Here is a 25,659-nt window from a genome sequence, read left to right as displayed (position 1 = left end):
AACCATCTCATCAACCCACAGTATCATTTTTAGCTAATGGGGTTAGTTCCCAACCAGATCTTAACATGTCAGGCTGACAAGTGACCCATTAGGCTTAGTTTCTGACAACTCAGCTTGGGGCCCAAGCAGTTACCATGTATGATTGAAATTACTGGCTTCCTCAGGCTCTCCATCAGTCAGATAAACCCTATTCTTGCCTTGGCACTTTCCAGGTAACCAAAGCATCCAGCACCTCCCAGAGTTGGCAGTTCCTTCTGTCCCTTACAAGGGTCAGAAGCCCTTCCAGGCCCAGGAATAACAAGACTTGTGTTTGGAGGGACTGGTGTCTAGTGGATAGTGCATTGGTGTTTTGCCTGCATGTATGTCTATGTTAGGATGCTGGATCCCCTGGAACTGGAGTCACAGACAGTTGTGAACTGCTATGTGGTGGGTGCTGGGAATTGAACCTGAGTCTTCTGGAAGAGCAGCCAGTGCACTTAACCTCTGAGCCATCTCTCCAGCCTCATGAATAAGGTTTTTAGTGAGAGCCTGACATCATTAAATCCTATGAGGTAGGTAAATATTAACCCCATCTTACAAATGAGGGAACCAGGGCAAAGAAAAGTCAAATGATTTGCTCAGCAACCATTAGTTAAGTGGTAAAAAGTGGAAGCAGACCTGTAACTGTCTCTCCCCAGAGCATCCTCTACTCTTAATCCCTGACTAAATCTTAACAATTTGTCAAGGTCTTGCTCAAATGTGAGCTTTTCCACAAAGCATGGAAGTGATAATCCTCTTGTCAAGGTCCTTGTGATATTTGACTAACCAGAGTAATTGGTTACTTTACCATTTCCTTACCATTAATAGATGATCCCTGAACTGGGTGGTGGAGCATGCCTGTAATCCCAGCACTTGGGAGGCAGAGGCAGGTGGATCTTTGTGAGTTCAAGGCCAGCCTGGTCTACAGAGTGATTCCAGGAGAGTTAGGCTACACAGAGAAACCCTGTCTCAGAAAAAAACAGAAAAAAAGATGGTCTCTGATTCACCTTAGTATTTTAAACACAGGCCCAGGCAATTGGGGGGTGTCCACTATGTGTCAGATGAATACACGAATGAGCCCACGAAAGAGTGACTGAGGGCAGTTTAGTGACTACCTCTAACTCCTGAGGTCCTAGCTACTTTTGCCCATCTGGTGTGCTAGTCATTCTATGCTCCCTTAGAATAAAACTCTGATTATGCTTCTCCTTTAAAACAGGCGTCCAATATTTATTTTGCAAACAATCCATATGCATATAGGCAATGATACACATAAGGGGGGGGCATAATTTCCAGAGAATACATGATAATGGGTGATGAGAGAGATCCAGGAGATCGACAGAAGGGCAGTTCCAGGATCCAGACAAGAGGGCAGAATTCTTCCTATTGTTCATTGGGGTTTGGGTTGGCATCTGGGTACTTGGTGAGGTCGAAGGTCAGGACTTTGCTGATCACACAGTCCCTGCTGAAGGAGGGAAAAACGTCAGGAGAGAATTAAGAAAGGTGTACAGCCAGACCAGAGGCTGAAAAACTGCCTCCCTATCTACGTATCTGCTCAAAGGCCAGGCGATGGTTCTTTCTGGATATGAGAGAAAGCGTTCTATGCCACGTGCCTTCTTTCTTTGCCTACCTCTACGCTTTGCTCCTGTCTCCACTGTCTGGCTGCCTCTGCCAGGATGGGCTGGCTAAACGTTCAGGGCAGGGCTCCAACAAGCCCCCAGGGCCGCTCAGGACCTGATCCCCTCCACTCTTTCACGGCTGCTTCTCTTCCTGCCTTGGGGAGTTGGGCAGGAAGAGGACTGGCTCCTGAGGCCAGCCCACCCTACCTCAGGATAGACTCCAATGAGGCTCTCAGCCTTGGTGTAGAATTCCTCTTTGAGAGAGATGACAATAGCCTGGAAGTTGCAAGTTGACTGCTCCTTGATGTAATTTGCCACCTGTGGGAGGGGTGTGTAGCAGGGCTCATGACCTCCCATTTTCCAGTCCAAGTAAGCAGGTGGGGTAGGAGTAAGGGAGACTAAGAAAAGGCTATTGAGGGTTGGGATTTAGGTCAATGGTAGAGCGCTTGCCTAGCAAGCACAAGGCCCTGGGTTCGGTCCTCAGCTCAAAAAAAAAAAAAAAAAAAAAAAAAAAAAAAAGAAAAAGAAAAAGAAAAAAAAAAGGTTATTGATTATCAAAACAAGGATGACCCAATCTTCCTGGAACATAGACGAGGCAGCAGGAATAACTAGGGCACAATCAAGAATTGCTCTCTGAAACCCAGCCCCAATTTGGGGGCTTCACTCCCAGACCTCAACTTTCTTGCACTCACCTTGCCAATGTTGGTGTTATCCAAGGCAGCATCAATTTCATCCAGGACAAAGAAGGGGGCTGGCTTGTAGCTGGGAGGGAATGAATGGGTGAGCTACTACTAAGGAAAGGACAGTGAGAAGAGCGTGCCAGCCCCACAGCCAGAACAGGGCAACTGCATTCACAGACCAAATAACCCAAGTCTAAAATTTACAGTGGCCTAGGCCCCTGAAAACCCTCCTCAGTATCTGGCTCTGTGTGCCGCTATCCCCCTACGACCATGAAAAACAGGGCTTTTTCCAGGAACTTCCAGGTTGGCTAGGGAAACAACTGTCTTCAAAAAGCAAGCTATCTGTAGGTCTACTATATCCCAACATAGAATGCTTGCTGGGTTCCTTAGCAAACTTTTTTCTTTTAAAAAATTATGTGTTTAAGTGTTTTTCATGAATGTATATATGTGTGCCATGTGCAAGGCTGATGCCTATGAAAATCACAAGAGGTATTGAACACCAAACCTAGGTCCTCTGCAAGAGCACTTAACCACTGAGCCACCTCTCCTGCCCCCAAACACTACTCATGGTTTTTACCTTTCCCTGCCCATCACGTACCCTTAAATACCTTCCTTGCCCATCCCCACACTGAAGGTTAGCTGTCCTCCTCTGTGTCGGGCTTCCTCTAGTCTGTGAGCTCCTTAGGCCAGAGACCACGTCTGACTCATCTGTCCCCGTGCTCTCAACAGGGTCTGGTACAGAGCAGCACTCAAGAAATGCTCACAAAGTGAGACTGTATAATTCAATGCTAAGTCGTAGGGGTCATATTTAAGCACTACTGGCCTGGGATGGGGATGTGTCAAGGTATGCCAGAGGTCAAAGAGGGCTTCCCAGAGGAAGGGAAGGAGAATGAAGAGGTATGTCAAGCTAGATATGTACAGAAATAGCTTACTAGCTAGCAACCATGTGAGGAAAAGCCTAGAAGTGGAACTAAATACAGAAAGATAGGCTGAGTGGATGGGGGTAGATGGAAAAGACAGGTCTAAAAAAACCAAGGCAGATGTGCTACAGTAGATAGATAGGGAAACGTGATACAATGCAGATACTAAAACACCTTCACCTATGCAGATCTCTGCATATCTTTGGGCCCCAGAGTGTCTGGTTGCCTCAGCTCTGTCTCTCTACCAACTGCCCTATGGGGCAGAGCCTTACCTGTGGATGGCAAAAAGCAAGGCCAGAGCTGCAACTGTCTTCTCCCCGCCGGACAAATTGTCCATAGGCCGGAAGCGTTTGCCAGGAGCTACACAATTGTAGTTGATGCCATCCAAATAGGGCTCTTCAGGATTCTCGGGCCCAGGAATGCCTAGAGGAAGACAGAAGGGGTGAGGACCTGGATGTGTGGATGAGCATGGTGATGGGAAGAGGGAAGAACAACTGAGGAGGAATGGTAGGAGTTGGTTGCAAAAGAGCTGCAGTCTACCTGGGCACTGCTATTTCGGGACAGAGCCTTATAGATCTCATCAATGTTGGTAGCCACAGACTCAAAACAAGCATTGAATCGGTCAAAGCGCTCCTTCTTAATCTGTTCAAATGCCTGCTTGGCCTTCTTTGCTCGCTTTCGTGCTGCCTCAAACTCTGCCAGACAAAAAAAAAAAAAAAAGAGCAGATGATGAGCTCTCAGTGCCCTGGGTTCTGCCAGGGTTGAGAACCACACCCTGCCAAGAACAACCTAGAAATGAAACTTCTAGCGGCAACCTACAAAGGGAGAGACATGCCTGAAGAGCGCCCCACAAGGATCAGTAGCCAGTGAGTTGGCCACCGCCTAGTCTAGTCCTAGAGCCACACAAACACAAATTCTCACGGATTCCATGAGCTCTACCAGCTATCTTGGCACCATCATTTGCTCCCAGAGAGCAAGTAGATAACCCCCACTGTTTAGGGTAGCAGGCAATGTAAAAACAGGAGCTGTTGTGACATACCAGTACACCGTTACCACACCTTCCTTCCGTCTTCTGCTCTCATCTAAAGGCTAGTCTTACCATCTGAGGTCTCCTGGAACTTGTCTCGGACACTCTCCAGCTTTTCCATGGCCTTCATGTTGGGGGCAGCAATCCGCTGAAGCACACTCTGCTGCTCATTCAGCTTTTGCTGTAGTGTGTTCATCTCTTGCTTGATTTCCTCCTCCGCCTGTGCATCCTGTAACCCCACACCCAGCAACAGTAAGGAGCATCTGCCCCAAGTCCAGACTACCTGAGAGATGAGTGGAGCTTGGGGATCTGCTCCTATGCACAAGGCAAGTTCTTTTCCAGCTTGGCGTCTTTCACAAAATCTAGCTTGAAGTAATTGTTCCAACTATCACTGAAATTCTAGGTGAATGTGGCTTTCTCACCTTTAGCGCTTCCTCCAGATCCTGCCAACCTATTTGTCTCTGGAGGAACAGCTGTGAGTGGCCCTCTCTGGCTTAGCTCAAGCCATGAGCCAGCACCATCCCAGGGTGACCTAAAGCTCCTTACAGACTGCTCTGGCCTCCACTTACGGCTCCACGACAACTCAGGCAGCTCATGCTGGCCTCTTAAATCATTGCATCTGAACAAATTCCACTCAATTTTGGTTTAGGGCCCCTTATAGCTACTGTAAATGCATGTTTGAATTTGTGCCTCACTGCCACTTTTAGTTAATAACTACTTTGAATATCCACCAAGAGCTGTTCCTGTATTCACAGAAGTCAAGGAGCTAACAGAAACACGACTAAGTGAATAGTCAGAATAGTGCAGGATGAATGTAAAGACAGTGACAAGCAGTGTTGAATCAGCACACCAAAAGGGAACCCGATTCTGATGGTGGTCAGGGAAAGCTTCCGGGCGTGTGGGTAAGTTAAAGTCTATGGGATGAACAGTAGAAGATAAAAAGAGTAGACACGGCTTTGTATACAGCCGAGAACATCACAGGCAGAAAGAAGCTGGAGAGGAGGGTCCTCATTGGTTATTCATTGAATTCAAAGCAATTCAGAAATAATCAACTTTAGAAGCCACCCCTTTTAAAGAATCAATATGGCACTACGAACAATTTGTGTGCAGACATGATCATGTTCATGCACTCACAGGAAGTATGCTGAGGAACCATAAAGGAAGTGAAGTGAGACAGACAAGCAAAGGGCAGATTCTCAAAGGCCGTACGAAACATACATTTTTATCTCAGAGGAGGCCAATGTGATTTCAAGAGTGAGAAGGACGTGAATATATTTATATTTTTGGAAACAGAGAAGAGCCCTGGTATCCTGGAAGCTAGAAGACAGCATTAACTCTCCTGGAACTAAAGTTACAGATAGCTGTGAGCCATCGTGTGGGTGCTAGGAACAGAATTTGGGTCTACTGCAAGTGCAGTAAAAGCTCTTAACTTTTAAGCTATGTCTCTAGCTCCAAAACTTATATTCTAATAAGCTATGAAATTTAAATGAAAAAAAACGAACAAAAATTTAAAAGTGAAGTGCTTCATTTCTAAATGCACATGATCCCTAAAGAACAATGAGACGGACACAGTAATGAAAAGGACACAGAGAAAAGCCCCGAACACTAAGGTCGATCAAACTTTATTAGTACTATCATTTTGAGACAGGGTCTCACTATGTAGTGCTGGTTCTCTTGGAACCATGTAGACCAGGCTGGCCTCGAACTCACAGAGATCCACCTGCCTCTGCCTCCCATGTGCTGGGATTAAAGGCGTGAGCCACCACACCTGGCAAACTTTAAAGGAAAATCTAATATCAATGCTTGTTAAACTGTTCCATGAAATAGAAAGGAAAGGAACATCACCAATTTCGTTCTTTTGAAGCCAGCCAGCTTCAAAATGAGGTAAAGATAATGACAAAAGAAAACTATAGACCCAAAGTCCCCAGTGAACACAGACACTTACATTTAACAATTCAAGAACGTATCAAGATCATGACCAAGGATACAAGGCTAGTTCAACATATGCAATCACGAACTCCCAACAACAGTTACCTGCACAGAGCCACACAGGACAGTCCTTGTCAGTAATCAGTGATGGAAGAGAAAGGTGCTTGGTTGCTCATGGGGCCATGACTCTTCCTGCTTATTGAGTTTTTGAGAGTGGTGAAATCATTTTCTCCAGTTATGTACCCAGTGCTGAGACCACCAAGCTCCCCCAGGTAGCTCCAAATCTGTTCGTTTGGACAGCCCTAGTTACTCACCAAGTCACAAAACAAGTAGACATGAACACGAGAAAAAGACTTGTACTGATGGGGGTGAGTAGGTAGTGGCAGTAGAGGTGGGAGAGGATGTGTGTGATAAGTATGCATCATGTACATGTGTGAAATTGTCAAATAATGTTTAATTAATAACACATTAAGAATTAACATATATGCAAATCAATACATGTAATTTAACAATGTAATCTTTTTAGATTTACTTTTAAGACATTTTATTAATTCTTTGAGAATTTCATACATAGATACAATGTATTTTGATCATATTCACCCCCACTCTTTCCCTACTCCTTCTAGATCAATGGTTTTCAACCCGTGGGTCACAACCCCTTTGGGAGTTGAATCACACTTTCACAGGGTTCACCAAAGAGTATCAGAAAACACAGATATCTACATTACAATTTCTAACAGTAGCAAAGTTCCAGTTAGGAAATAGCAATGAAAATACTTTGATGGTTGGGGTCAGCACCGCATGAGGAACTGACTGTGTTAAAGGGTCGCAGCATTACAAAGGGTGAGAACCATTGGTCTAGATCCACCTCCACTCCTCCATCCCTCAGTTTCCAGTCATTTTTTATGAATTTATTTACACTTTTTTCATGCAATATATTTTGTTCATATTCTCTTCCCTCCCCCAACTTCTTCCTATCCGGCTAACTTCATGTTCTTTCTCTCTCAGAAATAAATAAGTAAAACTTTAAAAAGAAAAAAGTCCCACCAAATCCCACTGAGTCCAGTATGCTCTGTCCATATACTCAAGGGTGAGACCATCCACTAGAACATGGTCCACCTTTCAAATTTACATTTCCTTAAAGAAAACTAACTCTCTCCCTCAGAATGTATCAACCATTAACAGCTCTTCCACTAGATGTGGGTTTCCTGAGCCTTTCATGTTACAATGTGTTTTTTGTTTTTCAATTAGGTATATAAACCAGTGTATGGGATTGTACACATGAATGCTGGTACCCAGTGGAGGACAGCAGTGTCGTGGTTGAGCTGCCTGAAATGGGGGCTAGGAATCAAACTCAGATCCTCAGCAAGAGCAATGCGTGCTCTTAACTGCTCTGTCATCTCTCTAGATTACCATGCTAGAATGCTGACTGGCTCTGTCTTACACAGAAGAACCACAGCTGCTGTGTGGGCCTGTGCACATGTGTGTGTGAGCGCAGGTACCCAGGGAAGCCGAATGCTCCAGATCTCCCTACAGCTGACATTACAGACTGTGAGCCATTCGACAGAGGTGCTGGAAACCAAACTTTGGTCCTGTGCAAGAACAGTATGTATTCTTAATTGCTGAGCCATCGTCCTTCTAGCCAGCCACATAAATAATTGCAAGGACAAATACATGACCATTTCTATATAGATACAGAAACGGCCTTTAACACAGTTCAACATGCCTTCAAGATAAAAGTCCTGGAGAAATTAGGAACAATGCAACATACCTCGAACAATAAATGTTATATATGACAAGCCTATGGCCAACATTGTAATAAACAGTGAAAAACTGAAAATATTTCCTCTAAAGTTTGGTATGAGACAAAGAAGTCAACTCTCTACACTCTTATCCAATACTGTGCTGAAAGTCTTGCTCGAACAGTAAGGCAAGAGAAAGCCATAAAAAGGATAAAAATAGGAAACAAAGAAGTGAAATTACTCATATTCGCAGACATGATTCTGTTCTTGACCCTATACACTCTATCAAAAATGTTTACATTTAATAAACACTTTTAGTAAAGTTGCAAGATAGAAAATCAATATACAGGGCTGGAGAGATGGCTCAGTGGATAAGAGCACTGACTGTTCTCTTTCAGAGGTCCTGAGTTCAATTCCCAGCAACCACATGGTGCTTCACAACCACCTGTAATGAGATCTGGTGCCCTCTTCTGGCCTGCAAGGACACATGCACACTGAACACTGTATGTATAATAAATAAATCTTTAAAAAAAAATCAACATACAAAAATTAGTAGCTCTCATATATACCAACAACAAAATTCCTGAGAGAGAAATTAGGAAAAAACAACCTATGCACAATAGCTCCCCCCAAATTAAGTATCTAGTAATGTAAAGACTTACACAATGAAAACTTAAAAAAATCAATTAAAGAAGATACTTTCCATGCTTCTAGACTAGCAGATTTTGTTGTGAAAATGGCTTTGTTACCAAAAGTAATCTACAGATTCAATGCATTCCAATGCATCAAAATTCCAACGACATTCTTCACAGAACTAGAAAAAAAATCTAAAAATTAATACAAAAACACAAAAGACCACATACAGCCAAATCAATCCTAAGTAAAAAGAACATTGCTGGAGATATTCTTATGCCTGTCTTAATGTTGTATTACACTCCTAGCTAGGGAGCTACTGGTAGCTGACAGCTGCTGGGAAGGGGCGAGTCAGTTTCCTCTAAGGCTGTGGCCCCTAGTAGGCTGATGAGACTGTAGTGAAAGGCCATAGATCCAAGAAGATAGAGGCAGCACTGACTTTATTTGATGGGTCTATCAAAAAGGAGGAGGAAGAAGATGACACCAAGTTGGGTAGGTAGGGAAGGAGGGTTGGATCCGAGAAGACTGAGGAGAGGGGTGAATATGATCAAAATACACTGCATCAAATTTTCAAAGAATCAAGGGGAAAAATTATATCATAGAACAATAAAAACAAACATGTAGACCAAAAGGATAAGACAAGACCCAGAAATAAACTCACAGTTGGGGCCATCTAATTTTTGATAAAAGCATCAAGAATATCTACTGGAAAACATTTCTTTTACCCTAAACAAAAACCATGCCAAAATGGATGAAAGACTTACTTTAAAAACCTTCAACTCTGAAAGTGTTACAGGAAGATAGAAAGAATACACTTGAAGTTACAGGTATAAACAAGAACTTTCTGAACAGGACTGAAATAGCACAGAAAATAGTCCCAAGAACCAATAAATGGGACATGAAACTAAAAAAGTCTGCATAGCAAGAGAAACCATCAGCAGAACAAACAGCCTACACAGTAGGAGAAAATCTTTGCCAGTTAAGCCTCAGACAGGGGACTGATATGTAGAATATATAAAGAATTACAAAAAGTAAAACACCCAAGTCACAAAACTGCCAATCAATAAAAGGGTTAATGTAATGAACGGATAGTTCTCAAAAGAAAAAACACAAATGGCCAATATTTCAAAAGGCCCAGCAAGATGGCTCAGTGGATAGGGTACCTGTCCCAAACCTGAGTTCAAACTACAGAACCCACAAAGTGAAAGGAGAGAAGTGACTCCAGCAGGTTGTCCTCTGACCTCCACACATGTGCCATGTGCTAGTGTATGGATGTACAATAAATAAATAAAGGTAACTATATATATAGTAAGTGTTCGCTACTATTAGCTAGCAGGAAAATGCAAATTAAAAGTGCTTTGAGATTCTATCTCACCCTCAGTCAGAATGATTATGATCAAGAAAGCAATTAACAATAAATGCTAGTGAGGCTGTGGAAAAAGAGCAGACCTTATTCACTACTAACAGGAGTGTAAATATTGCCATTAAGGAAATCAATATGGCCCCTCAAAAAATTTTAATTCTAGTACTTGGGAGGCAGCAGCAGGAGGATCTCTGAGTTTGAGGCCAGCTTGGTGTACATATTGAGCTCCAGGAAAGCCAGAGCTACATAGAGAGACTGTCTCAAGCTCCCCACCAAATAAATAAATAAATAAACAGCAAAAATAAATAAAGATAGAGCTCACACATGACTCGGCTATATTAGTCTTGGGCATATGTCCAAAGGACTCTAGATTCTGCCACAGAGATACTTGCACATTCATGTTTACTGCCGTACTACTCACAATTGCAGGGGAATGGAACCAGATTCGATGCCCTTCAACAGAAGAATGGATGATGAAAATATGGGATGTATCAACAACAGAGTTTTACTCAGCTGTTAAGAAAAATGAAATTGTGAAATTTTCAGGAAAATGGATGGAAGTGAAAAGTATTAATTAAGTGAGGTGCCCAGTCTCAGAAAGACAGAGATTCCAAATTTTTAATGTTTGCATGTGTGTAAATAAGGGGTATAGACTAGAAAACTAGAAAGGAGACCACCAAAGTATTGAGAAAGGAAGCACGGGGGGAGGTGACAAGTAACAGGAAAGTGGAAAGGAGGGTACTGAGGCTGGAAGGGCACAAGGGAGGGAGGAGAGATGGGCAAAGTGGGGAGGGGGACAAAAACAAATTTTGTTAGAAAAAGGCCATAATGAAAACAAAAAACAAAAAAACAACCACTACACTAAAAAGTCACACCCATTGAATAAGCAATTTATGGAAAGGAAGAAAATAAAATCCTGTTTGAAGATCGCTACAAACTGATGAGGAATAGTCTGTAGAATAGGCTTTTAAGTGAAAATTAAAGTATACGATAGTTTACTATTATCTAAAAGGAGGTGATAATATGAATACAATTGCATGCAAACGTATTTGTATTTTAAAGCCACAACAAAGGGCAATATACAAGCTAATTACAAAGTGCCCTACTGATGAAGAGAAGGGGACAGAAATAGAAATAAAAGCCAGAATTCACTTCATGTACCCTGTCTTATACTTTTGACCTTAGAACCATATGATCCTGCATAGTTATAAAACAAAACTAAACAGAAATATGAGAAATGTTTGGTAAAAAAAAATATCGGGAACAAGATGTTCACAAGATGACAAAGCACCACTCTAGAGATTCCTTGCTAATTAATGACAAAGACAAAAGTGTATGCTTAGCAATGAGGAACCTGGCAATTCATACTTTTAACTATGGGATTAAACTCAGCATCATTTGTTAATAATGGACAAATGGTGATAGGATGTACGCCATGGTGAAATACAACATAAAACACACTACCTCTGCATCCTGAGTGCCGGGATTACAGGTGTGTGCCCTCACACCTAGCTCTAGAGTTGAACTATCTTACTGCCTGTATTTTCTTCATAAGGCTCAGGATAAAAGAAGACGAAGAAAACCAAAGTGTACATGTAGTATAATGTGAAAGCCAGGGAGAGAAGAGAGATGAGAGATGAGAGAAAGAAAATATGATAAAACTGGGTCAGTAAGTTGGCTCAGACTGACAGCCTAAGTTTGGTCCCTGGGACTTACACGGTGGAAGGAGAGAATGGACTCCATAAAGCTGTGTTCTAACTTTGCACTCATGCTGTGGTACTCACACATCATATATACACATAGGCACTTTTTAAAAAAGGGTTAGGAAACAAGATTTTTCAGTGAGAGTAATTAGAGACATAAACCTAAGGACAATGATGTTAAACTGGAAATTTCAGTTTTAATTAGAAGTATCAATATGAACTCTGTAATAATTTTATTTTTTCCTTCAAATTTACTTAAGAGTTATAGAAAAGCTAAGCAGTCAGCTGTCTTGAGCACTCCAGTGTCCAGATGGTAGTTACCAAATAGTAGCATTTCCCACTGAACAAAGGAGTCAAGAGCTTCTCAGGGAAAGGGGTAAGAAATATAGAGGATGAGCCTAGACATATCAGGAACTAAGGAAGATGAACAAAGACTTCAAAGGGTTATTATGTCAAGATGATGCAGAAGCCAACCCGAATGCATTCCCATTGGCTAAAGACAGAGCACCAAGAAGAAGCACACGACTGAACCCACCATATGTACTTAAACTCCTAAAGTCCCAATGATAGAAAACAAGTCGGTGAACAAGTGCTGAGAATGCCAGGAAGCAATTCCTAACCACGTGACTTGATGATGCAGGGAGAATGAAGCTGCCTGTCCTATGTTACTGGACCTTAGGGCTACCAAGTGATGAGAGGAAACTGCTCTATGTATTTTGGCTAATAAAAAAGAAATTAAAGAAGATGGCCATTTTACAATAGGGACCAACAAAATGATCTTCGTATAACGAGACCCTACAGATTTCCTGCAGAAACAACTCTGTTCCCGGGGAGCAAAATACCCACCCTACCACTGAGAAGCAATGCTGTAAAACAATAAGGATTTTTGGAAAATAAAACCAAATACCATTATTATACCTAAGAATATTAACAGTAATTCTAACATCAAAAGTCAGTACTGAAATTCTTGTTCTATAAATTCTTTCTTAAAGGTTTGCCAAAGCTGAATTCAAAGAAGGTGCAAATGCTGGATATTTCTCTGAAGTTTCACCCTCCAAGTGTCTTCTCCACCTCGTTTCTCTGCAATGGGTTCAAGTTAGAGGCACCCACTTGGATGGGCTGACTGCTTTCTCAGTCTGTACCAGTGGCTCTTTTGTTCTTTTCTTTGCTCTACTAGGAACTGAACTAACGGCACTGTGCAATTGGTAAGCACTCTATCACTGAGTAATAGCCCTTCTCTGCCCTTTGAAATTTCCCATCTAGCTACTCAGGAGACTGAGGTAGAAAAACTGCTTGAGCCCAGGAGTTTGAGGCCAGCCTGGGCAAAAGATGAGACCCTGTCTCAAATAAAATATAATAAATAAAAAGAAATGAAGTTTGCCACAGACTAAATCTGGGCAATTGCATTTGTGCTTTATTTTACTGGTCCCTCTAGCACCAATGCTTCTCATACAATCAGGACTGGGGTTTCAACCAAAAATGAACTGAAAATAGCCTTTTAAAAATTCTGTTTGTACGAATGGAAACACATGAACCAAAGGCTGAGGGGCTCCCAACTGGATCAGGCCCTCTGAATAGGTGAGACAGTTGATTGGCTTGATCTGTTTGGGAGGTATCCAGGCAGTGGGACCGGGTCCTGGGCTCGTTGCATGAGTTGGCTGTTTGAAACCTGGGGCTTATGCAGGGACGCTTGGCTCAATCTGGGAGGAGGGGACCGCACCTGCCTGGACTGAGTCTATCAGGTCGATCTCAGTCCTTGGGGGAGGCTTTGCCCTGGAGGAGGTGGGAATGGGGGGTGGGCCGGGGTAAGGGGAGGGTGGCGGGAGTGGGGAGAACAAGGGAATCCGTGGCTGATATGTAGAATTAAATTATATTGTAAAATAAAATAAAATAATAAAAAAAATTCTGTTTGTAGGGGCTGGAGAGATGGCTCAGCAGTTAAGAGCACCCACATGGTGGCTTACAATTGTCTATAACTCGGGTCTGAAGGGATCCAATGACCTCCACAGGCAGTGGGAGTGCACAAGGTACATGCACATGGTACACGCACATACAAGCACATAAAATAAATATATCTAAAACAACTATGCCTGTTACTGAATGTGTAGTGTTTTCTTGTCATTATTCCCTAAATACAGCATAGTAACTATTTACATTGCACTGGGCATTGTAACTAAGCTAGAGATGATGTAAAGTATTAGGAAGCCAGGTGTGATGGCACCTGCCTTTAATCCTAGCACTTGGGAGGCAGAGGCAGGTAGTTCTCTGAATTCAAGGCTAGCCTGGTCTACATAGAGAGTTCCAGGGCAGACAGGGTTATAGAGTGAAATCCTGTCTCAATAAATAAATGAATGAATAATAAGCGAAGTATGAGGGAGAATCTGTTTAAGTTACCTAAGAATGCTAGAGCGTTCTTATATGAAAGACTTGAGTGTGGAACATGTGCAAGAAACTGTGTCATGACAGCAAGTAACTGACATGTGCAAAAGGAGTTACAATTCTATAGTAGCACATATGCTACAGTCTCACGGCCACAACCAAGACCTGAAATTCAATCAAACTCTACATTCATTTACCAGTTTATAGGAAATACTGGGAATGAAGAACATAATTAAGTAATATCACATAGATATAATCAGCCAAATCCAGAGTGCAGAAAATCCTACAGGACCAATTTCATGGTTTGTTTCTTCCATAAATAAATAGAAAAAAGAGAGACAGAGATAAGAGAAACAGACATAGGAAAAGTTATAGATTAGCAGAGACCATTCTTAACATGTGGACTACATTTCATCCTGGTTAGTCTTTTGCCAACTTGACACAAGCTAGAGTTATCTTGGAAGAGGAACCTCAATTGAGAAAACGCCGCCATTAGATTACCTGTAGGTAAGTCTCATGTGGGAGGGCCCAGCACACTTCAAGCAGCACCACCCTGGGCAAGTGGTGCTGGGTGGTGTAAGAAAGCAAGCTGAGTAAGCCATGAAGAGCAAGCCAGTAAGCACGTCCCTCCATGGCCTCTGCTTTAGTTCCTGCCTTCAGATCCCTGCTCTTCTTTGAGTTCCTTCCTTGGCTTCCTTCAGTGGCGGACTGTGTGGTAGTCTGAATGTAACTGGCTCCTATAATCTCATAAGGAGTGGTACTATTAGGAGGTGTGGCTTTGTTGGAGTGGGTATGGCCTTGTTGGAGGAAGTGGCTCACTGTGGGGGCAGGCTTTGAGGTTTCCTATGTTCAAGATACTGCCCAGTGTCTCAGTCGACTTCCTGTTGCCTGCAAGATGTAGGACTCTCAGCTACTGCTCCAGCACATCTGCCTGCATGCTGTCATGCTCCCTGTCATGATGATAATGGACGGAACCTCCGAAATTGTAAGTGAACTACCTCAATGAAATGTTTTCTTTATAAAAAGAGTTGCTGTGCTCATGGTGTCTCTCAGCACTAGAAACTGTAACCAAGACAGACTGGGAGGGACTAGGACAAAGCTGAACAAACCCTTTCCTCTTCAATTTCTTTTTGGTTAGTATATCATCACAGCAATAGAAAAGCAAACCAAAACACGTTTGAATCCTCATGTGGACACAGACAATGAAAAACTAGTTACTGAATATTAGACAGAAAAAAAGTAATGCTATTTTATTGTATATGATGGTATAGTATTTAGTTTTCTTAAGAGTCCTCATATTCTGTAGATATATGCTGGGGTAATTATGAACACAACAATGCTTCAAATTTGCTTTAAAATAGTCCCATGGTGGGGGTTATAAAAATCAAGATTGACCATACGTTACTAACTGCTGAAGATGGGTGACTGGTGCCTGGTATTCATTATACCATTTTCCTTACTTCTATGTATAGTTGAAATTATCCATACATTTAAAAAAATAAAGACATTTCCATAGACATAATAATGAGGAATGGACTACAACGCAGAATATTTCTTGGAGACTAGTTCCTATAGGAACCTGTGTGAAGTGAAAGTAGCCTTCACCAGAGAGCTGATACAGCAACAACGAGCAAGCAAGATAGAATCCTCAATACATTTAGGACGCAAAATTGCTAGACCTTGCTAATTAGTCAATCATGCAGAGTAAGTGGGGGAAAGTCAAGAATGAAGCTTAGATTTTTGTATCTGAGCATGTGAGAGGCACTGAAGAAGATCTGGGGAAGAAAGCTGGAGTTTGAGGTAAGCTGTGGGACCGAGTGTAGAGATGCCAGCTGGGGTGAGGACAGAGGAGATAATCACAATGCTAAGCGGGGACAGCAGCTGGGGCCGAGCCCTGGGAAGCACCTAAGGCCTACCTGTTTACTGCACAGGTTGTTTTCAATTCTCTGTGCACTTGGGCTTAGGCTAGTGCATACATACGCACATACATAGATGCATACATACGTACATACATAGATGCATACATACATGTAGGGATATGGGCAACTGAGGGTGCAAGAGGCTCCTGACTCAGTCATCCTTTCCTAGCCACTTCTTTCCTTTTTAGCCACAGACTTCACTTGCCCCACATAGGTTAACCTTTCTTGAGACAGCTGAGAAGATGCCAATGCCTCCTAGCCAGAGTTCTTACCTTCAGATCCTCACACAGGTCACCGTAGTCAATCTCGATGAGGGCCTCTCGAGCATAGATACTGGATGTTTTCTGGGAACCACTCACTGACTCCTCTCCCTGGGAGCTACCCTGCAATGTTGAGATGGAAGGAGAGGCAGATGGAGCAGACTGCCATCTGTATCCCTCTAGAGATTAGGGGTTCCTTTGAAGCTTTCTATGTCTTCGATGCTAGATGACACTGAGGCAGAGGCCAACAGGAAGGTCCAAATTGAAAACTGGGCTCTACCTCTCACCAAGTTTCTTCATTTCTAATGTGAGGACAATGCCCAGCCAGCAAAGCTATAGTTAAGATTATGAATGGTTATGCCACGGTCTACCTGGGTCTGGAATACTAGTGTTCAAAATACTTTACTGAATTAAACTGAAAGGCTATCTGTGAAGAGCTCCTCGGTTATAATTTCCCACTCCTCATTAGCATCTTTCACTTGTAATCGATAAAATGCCTCAGCCTCTCTGATGTTGCTCCTTTTCCTCCACCTAAACTTCCATACCTCTGCATTGCTGACGTCCTCTACCCAACCCTCTTCTGGCCAACTTCCCTCACTGCAGCTAAGCTAATTAATCTCTTCAGGTCCTCCAGTTTCCGATCTTCCTCTGCTCTTGCCTAATGTTCCTCAGTTCTCACTCCTACCAATGTTCAGTATTTGACAGAGCTAAGAGCTCAAGTCCGTAAGATTAATGAATCACTTCATTGTCTTTCTGACCACTCACTAGCTTGCAGCTCTCCTCTCAAGTCAATGTTCCTTTCATAACAAAGCCTGACTTCACTACCTCCACCTTGCCACATCTCTTTTGCATCCACCTTTACATCCCTCACAACTCTCAGCCTTTAGTCCTATCTGTTGCCTGCCCTTCGCGGCCATTTTTCATCTCCCATCTCTGGTTAGTTGTTGACAGATCACTCCCACCACCCACCATAATACTCACTTCTTCCTGACTAATATCATCCATGGTGCCCTTTGACAGTGGCAATTTGATGTCCTGCATCTTACAGGCCTGTAGCAGGTTGTGGCGGTCACTGCGCTTCTGTTCAAGCTTGGTCTCAATGGCTGTCACCTCCTTCTGTAAATGAGTCATTTCCCTAAAAAGGTCCAGGTAGCTATGTTAATACCCAAATCTGCAAGGCTGCCTGCTTTACCTTCTTCCACCCATCCCAAGCTGGAATCCACTCACTTGTTGGCACCCCCAAGCTTCTTGCGAATCTCTTCCATCTCGTGGTTCTTGTCGTTCACTTCTGACTTTTTGGCCAGGTGCTGATTCTTAAGGTCTTGTAGCTGAGCCATGGTCTCATCTATTATCTTCATGTGTCTTTGTTCCTCCTGGTCCCAGCAGGAGATTAAACCAAGAAGGGAAGATTCACCTTGGAACCTTCTTTTGTGCAACCCTTCCCAATAGGCAGTTTGTTGGAGTTGTGTGTCACTTTTGATCTCTGTTTTCACACAACTCCTCAGACTTCTTTTATCCTTTCCTAAATCATCTGGTTGCCTTCTGCAACTACAATTATATAAACTGTCTGTTATAGAGGGATAGGATGGGAGGGGGCCTGAAGGGGCAGGAGGAAGGAAGAGAGGGATCTGTGATTGGTATGTAAAATGAATAAAAAATTTTCTTAAAAAAAGGAAGAGTCCAAACTATGGAAAAATAAAGGGGAAAGAATGGGGGATTCACTTGTAATCCCACTAGCCAAAAACAAACAATTAACATTCTAGCATATTTCCTCCCTTTACAAACAACTTTAGGGTTGAAATTAAATTTTAACTTTATATCATAATTAATGGGGTTTTTTCCTTCTTCTTTTTGGTTTTGAGACAGGTTTTTTCTCCATGTATTATGTATCCCTGGCTTTTCTGGAACTCACTCTGTAGACCAAGCTGGCCTTGAACTCAGAGATCCACCTACCTCTCCTCCCAAGTGCTAGGGTTTAAGGCATGTGCCACTACCACCCAGCTCAATGTTTTATTTTTAAGCATTTTCCCAAATCAAAACTTTTGTCATATACAGCATAATATTTGTATTTATTTTTCCTTTATGTACGTGGTGTGTGTGTACATGCTCACTCATATGCATGTATATGCCACAAGTTTATTTATATTAAGTGTCTTCCACAATCTCTTTTTTTAAGATTTGCTTTATTTTTAATTATGTTTATTTATGTATGTTGAGTATATTCCTGTGAGTGCAGGTGCTTAAGGAGGCCAAAGGATGTCTAGGAGATGAAGTTATAGACAGGGGGAGCCATGTAACCTGGGTGCTGGGAACCAAACTCAGGCCCTCTAAAAGGGCAGTATGCACTCTTTTTTGTTTGTTTGTTTTTGTTTTTTGAGACAAGATTTCTCTATATAACAGTCCTGGCTGTCCCGGAACTTGCTCTGTAGGCCAGGCTGGCCTCAAACTCAGAGATCCACCTGCCTCTGCCTCAGGACTGCTAGGATTAAAGGCGTGCACCACCAGGCCAGTATGCACTCTTAACTGCCAAGCCATCTCTCAAGCCCTTCCACCTTATTTTTTAAGACAAAGTCTCTCACCAAACCTAGCACTCATACTGTTAGATTAGCTACCTAGCAAGTCCAGGGATCCTCTTGTGTCCGCCTCCCCAGCACTGGGATGACAAGAGTATATCACTATATTCAGCTTTTTCTGTAAGTGATGGGGAACCGAACTCATGCTTGCGTAGTGAGCTCTTTACCAATGGATCACCTTTCCAGTTCTCACACTTGTATATTTAAACTTATACAAGCAATACAGTCTGTTTTCTGAAGAGACACTAACCTGGGATTACCACTAGAAAGACCAAGAGACTAGGACTGGGAGTGGTCAACAAAACAAGAATCACAGCCTTACTTAAAATGTTCTAGTTTGAAATTAAAACAATTTTTTTTACTTGTATGTGTGAAGAGGGCATCAGATCTCCCTAGAGCCACCTGATGTGGGTGCTGAAAATTGAACCTCGGTCAAGTGGGAGAACAGTTCACATTCTTAACTTCTGGGCCATCTCCCTAGCCGATATTTTCATTTTTTCAAAGAAAATTCTTTCTCCCCCCCTTTAATCTTTAAAAAAAATAATCTTATTAAGGGAGACATGTTGGGCTGGTGATGTGGCTCAGTTGGTAGAATGTTTGCCTCATGCACAAAGCCAAGGATTTGATCCCTAGCACTGCATAAAACTGAGTGATGCTACATGCCTATAATCTCAGCATGTGGAGGCTATATAGAGTCTGAGGCCAGCATAGAATACATGAGACCATGTCTGCCTGCCTGCCTCTCTCTCTCTCTCTCTCTCTCTCTCTCTCTCTCTCTCTCTCTCTCACACACACACACACACACACACACACACACACACACACACACACACAAAGAAGAAGAAGAAGAAAAGAAAAAGAAAATGCATCTGGAATTAATTCTCAAATAACTTATAAAAAATAATGAACATATAGAATGCTAAAGCAAACTATAGCAACACAATAACTGATAAATTTTTGTGGAGGAGAGTTCTTTGATAGTCAGCCTGCTATATACACTGATTTTTGTATACATGGGTTCACTGGAACATCAGCATTTGGCTAAAAGCTGTACTATGCTAGGTGTGGTGGCACACACCTTTAGTCCCAGCACTCAGGAAGCAGAGGCAATTGGATGTCTGTGAGTTTGAGGCCAGCCTAGTCTACAGAGTTCTAACCATCCAGGGATACATAGTGAGACTCTGTTGTTTTGTTTTTTGTTTTTAAATGTACTGAATGTTTAGATATTTTTTGTCATTCCCTAAATCATAAAGTATAACAACTACTTATATTGCATTAGATATGATACAGAGATGATTTAAAGCATTCAAGAGGGTGTGCATATGTGGTGATACATTGTGTACCTAATAAAATTTGCCTGAAGATCAGAGAACAGAACAAGCCACTAGATTAAACATAGATCCATCTGGATCTCTGGGAGTTCAAGGCCACGCTGGGCTACATGAGATGAGTCAGTCTAGGAGAGAAACAGAGCCAGGCAGGGGTGGCACACACCTTTAATCCCAGTACTTGGGAATCACAAGTCTTTAATTCCAGCACTTGAGATCTCATGCCTCTGCTACCAGTATTTGGGGAGCACACACGCCTTTAATCCCAGCACTAGGAAGGAAGTAAGATGGCTGGGCGGAGAAAGGCATATAAGGCTTGAGGAGACAGGAACTAAAGCCTTTCCGGCTGAGGCCTTTTCAGCTGGAAGCGCTTTTCGGCTAGAGGCCCTTTTTGGCTGGACCCCATTCGGCTGAGGACTCAGAGACATTCAGTCAGAGGATTCATGGAGTTGGCGAGGTGAGAAGTAGCTGTGGCTTGTTGCTTTGTCTCTCTGATCTTTCAGCATTTACCCCAATATCTGGCTCCAGGTTTTTTATTGTAAGACCATTTAGCAATTCATGTTACATGCATAGTTTACAGACAAACAATGCACCGTTTTATACATTTTATACATTCTAGTGCTGGGGGTAGAGGTTCCTAGAAAATCTCCTGTGAGTATCAAATGAAGGCTGTACTATTCTGACATCTTCCTGCTAACCAACAACTCTATTCAAAATGAAGTAAAAAGTCACATAACTACACTATCTTGGAGCATCCAGATGTAAATTTAGTCCTGTCCCATTATTTTACTAGCTAATCTGCAAGTGTATGTAAGATTCCAGTAACACTATTCTAGATCACAAAGGGTTAATGAAGAAATACAAAAGCAACAAATACAGGCATACAAAAGTCAAGTGATATGTTCAAACCAAGAGAACCAAATCGTCTCAGGAAGGAACGCTATAAGGAACAAGGGTTGCACAGGGATTTAAACAGAAAAAAATATAAGGAAAAGTCACCACACAAAACACAGTGACACACGCATGCCAAACAGCATGACTGCAGCAGACACTAGCACAGTCATACCATGAGATGGCTGTGTGTCAGTAAAACATCATCTGCTGCACTGAATTTATGTGGCTAATCTGATTTAGGGTCGAGACACTTGGAGCTGTGCCTCTAATGGTACTTGCCAGCCTGTTCTTTCAGGCTGCCTTCCAGCTCCTCACCTTCTTTGTGGGCTCCCAGAAATCCTTAAACCCCCACCAGCATGTTTCAGGCTAAGTCTGAGAAAGCTGTTGATGAAGCAAGCAAATGATGAAATGCTGTTCACCTACAGTCACTACAAACAAGTGGCTGTGGGCAACATAAACACAGAACAACTCAACTCTGGTCCATTATACCTCAAAGGCAAGGCTAAGTGGAATCAGTAGAACCACTAAGGAAAATGCATAAAAGCTTCTGTTGACAAAGTAGAAGAGCTAAAGAATAAAATGAATATTAAGAGATTAGATTTGGTTGCCAGTCAGGCATTTAACCTATACTGATGCAATTTCTTGTTTTTATCAAATACTGGATGTATGAAATAATGAAAACTCCCTATGGCACACTTAGCTGGTTGGTGAGATCATCTGTTGATCAAAAATATGAAAATAATCAGTTGAGGCTTTTAGGACAGAGTTCTAACAGATTAAAGGCTGAAACAATTACTGACCTTCTCTAAGTCATTTTCCTCTAATATCTATTAAAAGTACAAGTCACCCTTTTCAAAAATCCAAATTTTATTCATTTTGCTAGCATTTAATTGGCAAGTTTGTCTTGGCTTTTGGTTAGGCATTACAAATGTACACCCTTTTTTTTGAGATAGGGTCTCTCTACATAGCCTTGGTTGTCCTGGAACTATTTAGACCAGGCTGGCCTTGAACTCACAGAGATCCTCCTGCCTCTGCCTGGGACTAAAGGCGTGTGCCACCACACCCAGCATAAACACTCATTTTTATATTTAAGTAATAACAGGATTTAAGAAGCTCTGGCTTGGCTATCTTGGAAAATACTTTTGCTTTAAATGAGATCTGTATGTTACTAAAGTTTAAAGGCCACTAAATTATGTATGTACATAATGCCATATAATTTTCTAAATTCCTACTTTCCAAGGGGCATTGGGTAGTCTCCAACTTGGAACTATAAATAAAGTTTATAATAAACGATTATAATAAACATCAATGTGTTTGCACAAAGCTTTGCTAACACTCTGGATTACCTCCTCAGGTATTACTGAGTTAGAGGGCATAACATAAACACATTGTGAAGCTTTTTGATAGATGTTGGAATGTTATATAAGAATACTGGTCTCCTGCGCCCTATGAGGTACTGAGAAATGTTTTGGTTTTAATTTTTGGATAGTGAGGCTAGAGAGATGGATGACTCAGTGGTTAAGGGGGTGCACTGCTCTTCAAAAGACCTGAGTTCAGTTCTCAGTACCGACATCAGGTAGCTCAAAACACTATCTGTTACTCCAGCTCCAAGGGGACCCAACATCTCTCCCACATTAGGCAGTCACAACTGCGTGTAATTCCAGCTCTAGGGTATCCCAGGCCTCTGGCCTCCATAGGCACCTGCACTCATGTGCATATACCCCATACAGATATAAAACCATAAATCATTAAATGATAGAAAATAAAGTATACCCAATGCTACTTTCATTTATATTTCATTGATTCCTGGAAAAAAACTAAATTATTTATGTTTGTGAGCTATTTCAATCTTTTGGAATGTTTATGTCACATACTCATTTCTCCCCTGTTAAGGTCTTGGTGTTTTTCATTAAATGAAAACTGTAGAAATTATAGGTATTATACCTGTATGCATCATATGTATTCCAATTTTCCCCTTGTCTTTTCCCTTCCTCCTTCCTTACCTTCTTAAGCTTTTCTATCTCATTTTCATCCTTTTTTACTGTCTGCTCCCACATGTGTACTTTATCCTGATCTTCCTTCAGCTGGTTCTTCTCAAAATCCAATTGGATGCCCAAGCGAGTCTTCTGATTCTCAAATTCCAAGCTGTAGAAAGAAAGAGGAAGTAGACTTAGCGCTCAGGGCCTCTCAGATACTGAGTCTCAGTCATCATAGCGTCATCCACTCACATGTACAACAAACTGTGCCCAGAAGCTGCAACTCTAAAGACAGGAATCTAAGCGGAATTCCATCTATCCCCCCCTTTAGATACCAGAGACTCCAGCACCTTCTCAATTTACTAGGAGACATAAAAAAGAAAAGAAAACAAAGGTTCATCTAAAACCAGTTATGAGCTTTATCAAGCGTCTACGTACTTCATGAAAATTATCTCTATTTCTCTACTCAACAACTCCCATAACAAGGCACTAATACCCTTACTTTACACAGGAATCTTAGGCTAAGAGGCTTAAAAAAAAAAAAAAAAAAAAAAAAAAAAACTTTCCCCAAGGCCACAAAGGTAACAGCTAAGCAAATATCACATGAGACTGGAATCCAAGTCTAACACCAGAATCCATGCTCTTTCCTATAATGTCATCACTGTAGTGATGTATAATGTAGTGTAGTATAATGTATAATATAGTATAATGTAGTGGACTTACTTATAGGGCTAAAATTCCAATTCCTCCACCTGGACGTAGTGCAATCTCAGTTATATTCTCTATACTGCAGATTCCTCATCTGTAGATTTTCTAATTGAGTTAATATGTATAAAGTAACCACTCAGTATATTTTAGCTATCATCATCAATGTGAGGAATATTGGCTATAATCAGCTCATTTTTGCCCAAGGGTTTCAATTCTTTCTAGCATCCTAAGCTCTGCCCCAAGATTTTAGAAGCTCCCAAGGGGCAGAGATTCGGTAGAATAAGAAGATTAAGAAAACACTGAATTCCTGCTATTTTGCTATTGTCCTTTCCCTTACCTCTTCAGAAACTCAAAGTACATTAACATCACATAGACACTAGCAGCCAAGCAGGGCTAGCTTCCAACTGCCCCACCAATCAATCCTCCATGTAGTGTGATAGATGCTGCCAGATGTCATGCTAGCAGCTTAAACCTATTAGTCACTATAATACAAATGGAATGTAATTAACTCTACAATTTGGAGGTATGTAATTTTGAGGCCAATCTCCTAAGTATGACTCATAAAGCCCTTGGTGATCTGGCCCCTACTGACCTATCTACCTCCCCTGCCTTCCTCCTGACCCGGTTTTTATGTGCCAGGCATTCAAAACTACTTAGTATTCAGAACAAAGCATGTTCTGTCACACCTCTAAGCATGTTGTTCTTCCTGGCTGGAACTCCTTTTTGTCCCTGCTTAGCTGGCTAAATCCTACTCACTCCTCAGATCTCTAATTCACCACTCCTTGTTCTTTTAATGCCTTTCCTGATAGTTGAAGGCAGGTTCTAAGTTTCTGTAACATATGGTTGGCTCTTTCCTTTTTGAATTTCAGATGAGTTGCGCTAGTCAAATGTCACAGTTGATAATAGATTTGTCATTACTCTCTATGCAAAACCCTTTCCTTATCTCCTTTATTCAGCCTTTGATTTCTACTCCCATTATCTCCCCTTACTGTGAATACATATCTCAAAGTGACACACATCCTGGGCTAGGGAGACAGCTCAGTGGTTAAAAGCACTTTGCTCTTCCAGAAGACCTGAGTTCGGTTCCCAGGCCCACAACCACCTGTAACGCCAATTCCAGGGAATTTGACACCACCTTCTGGCTTTGTGGGTGCTAGCACACATATGGCATATTCTCAATCTCTCTCTCTCTCTCTCTCTCTCTCTGTCTGTCTGTCTGTCTGTCTGTCTCTCTCTCTCTCTCTCTGGGTCTCTGTCTGTCTGTCTGTCTGTCTGTCTGTCTCTCTCTCTCTCTCTCTCTCTCTCTGGGTCTCTCTCTCTCACACACACACAAATAAAAGTAAGTCTTTTAAAAAATGCACATCCTTAAAAAATGTTTTAAAATGTATACAAATGTACCACATTATCTATCCCATTCGGTGTTCCAATCCATAGCAGATTTCTAAGTTAGCTCTCTGTGTTACTGCCTATAGATCTATTCTTGTTTGAACTGCTCCACAGTACTTCAGAGTCTATGTTTATCACATTTAATTTAAACTTTCACCACAATGGCGGCCATCTGTATTGCCACCAATACTACTCAATAATACAGATTATGCACAAATGAACAACCCTCAAATCTCCTTGGATCCTGTAACAAGATTCTCTGGGACATACACCCACAGAGCGACTAAATGTGTATGTGTACCTCCATATACTAAAGACATCTTATTTTCAGCAAATACTACTATGTTATTTTAACTGGCATTTCTCTGTTCAGAAATCAAACAATTCCTATAGTTTGCAAAGATTCAAACTCTTCTTTCTTTGACCCATTTTTTTAAAGTAGGTTTCTTGTCTTCTTGAAATTTTCCTCTTTATTTTCCAACCATACTATCCTGAATTTCATCATCTACCTTTTCCTCAAGAACTCTCTAAATTCACTGAGGGGGAAAAATAGCACCCAATTCAATTTTATATTCTTTGAACCTAGCTTACAGTAGGAAAGTAAT

At 41.8% G+C, this 25,659-nt stretch overlaps 1 protein-coding gene across 3 annotated transcripts in view; it reads right to left on the bottom strand.

The window, feature by feature from the left end:
* Positions 1–1,218: 1,218 nt before the first annotated feature.
* Positions 1,219–25,659, bottom strand: part of Smc1a (structural maintenance of chromosomes 1A) — a 45,929-nt gene continuing 21,488 nt past the window's right edge. Inside the window, exons 16-25 of one of the 3 annotated variants that reach the window (XM_028857680.2) lie at positions 22,988–23,129; positions 17,417–17,562; positions 17,171–17,324; positions 16,202–16,312; positions 4,334–4,490; positions 3,765–3,929; positions 3,507–3,657; positions 2,327–2,396; positions 1,837–1,952; positions 1,219–1,477 (exon numbers count right to left, since the gene is read on the bottom strand). In XM_028857680.2, the coding sequence (XP_028713513.1) occupies positions 1,399–1,477; positions 1,837–1,952; positions 2,327–2,396; positions 3,507–3,657; positions 3,765–3,929; positions 4,334–4,490; positions 16,202–16,312; positions 17,171–17,324; positions 17,417–17,562; positions 22,988–23,129 (1,291 nt within the window). In that variant the 3' untranslated portion in view covers positions 1,219–1,398. Of the gene's footprint in view, positions 1,478–1,836; positions 1,953–2,326; positions 2,397–3,506; positions 3,658–3,764; positions 3,930–4,333; positions 4,491–16,201; positions 16,313–17,170; positions 17,325–17,416; positions 17,563–22,987; positions 23,130–25,659 lie in introns of those variants that run through there. The other 2 variants (XR_003733149.2, XM_037199210.1) reach the window with 2 other exon arrangements.

Source organism: Peromyscus leucopus, chromosome X (genome assembly GCF_004664715.2).
Source record: "Peromyscus leucopus breed LL Stock chromosome X, UCI_PerLeu_2.1, whole genome shotgun sequence".
In the NCBI taxonomy this organism is placed as follows: Eukaryota; Metazoa; Chordata; class Mammalia; order Rodentia; family Cricetidae; genus Peromyscus; species Peromyscus leucopus.
The sequence above is the reverse complement of the archived record's forward strand: the minus strand, read 5'-3'. Positions and strand labels throughout refer to the sequence as shown.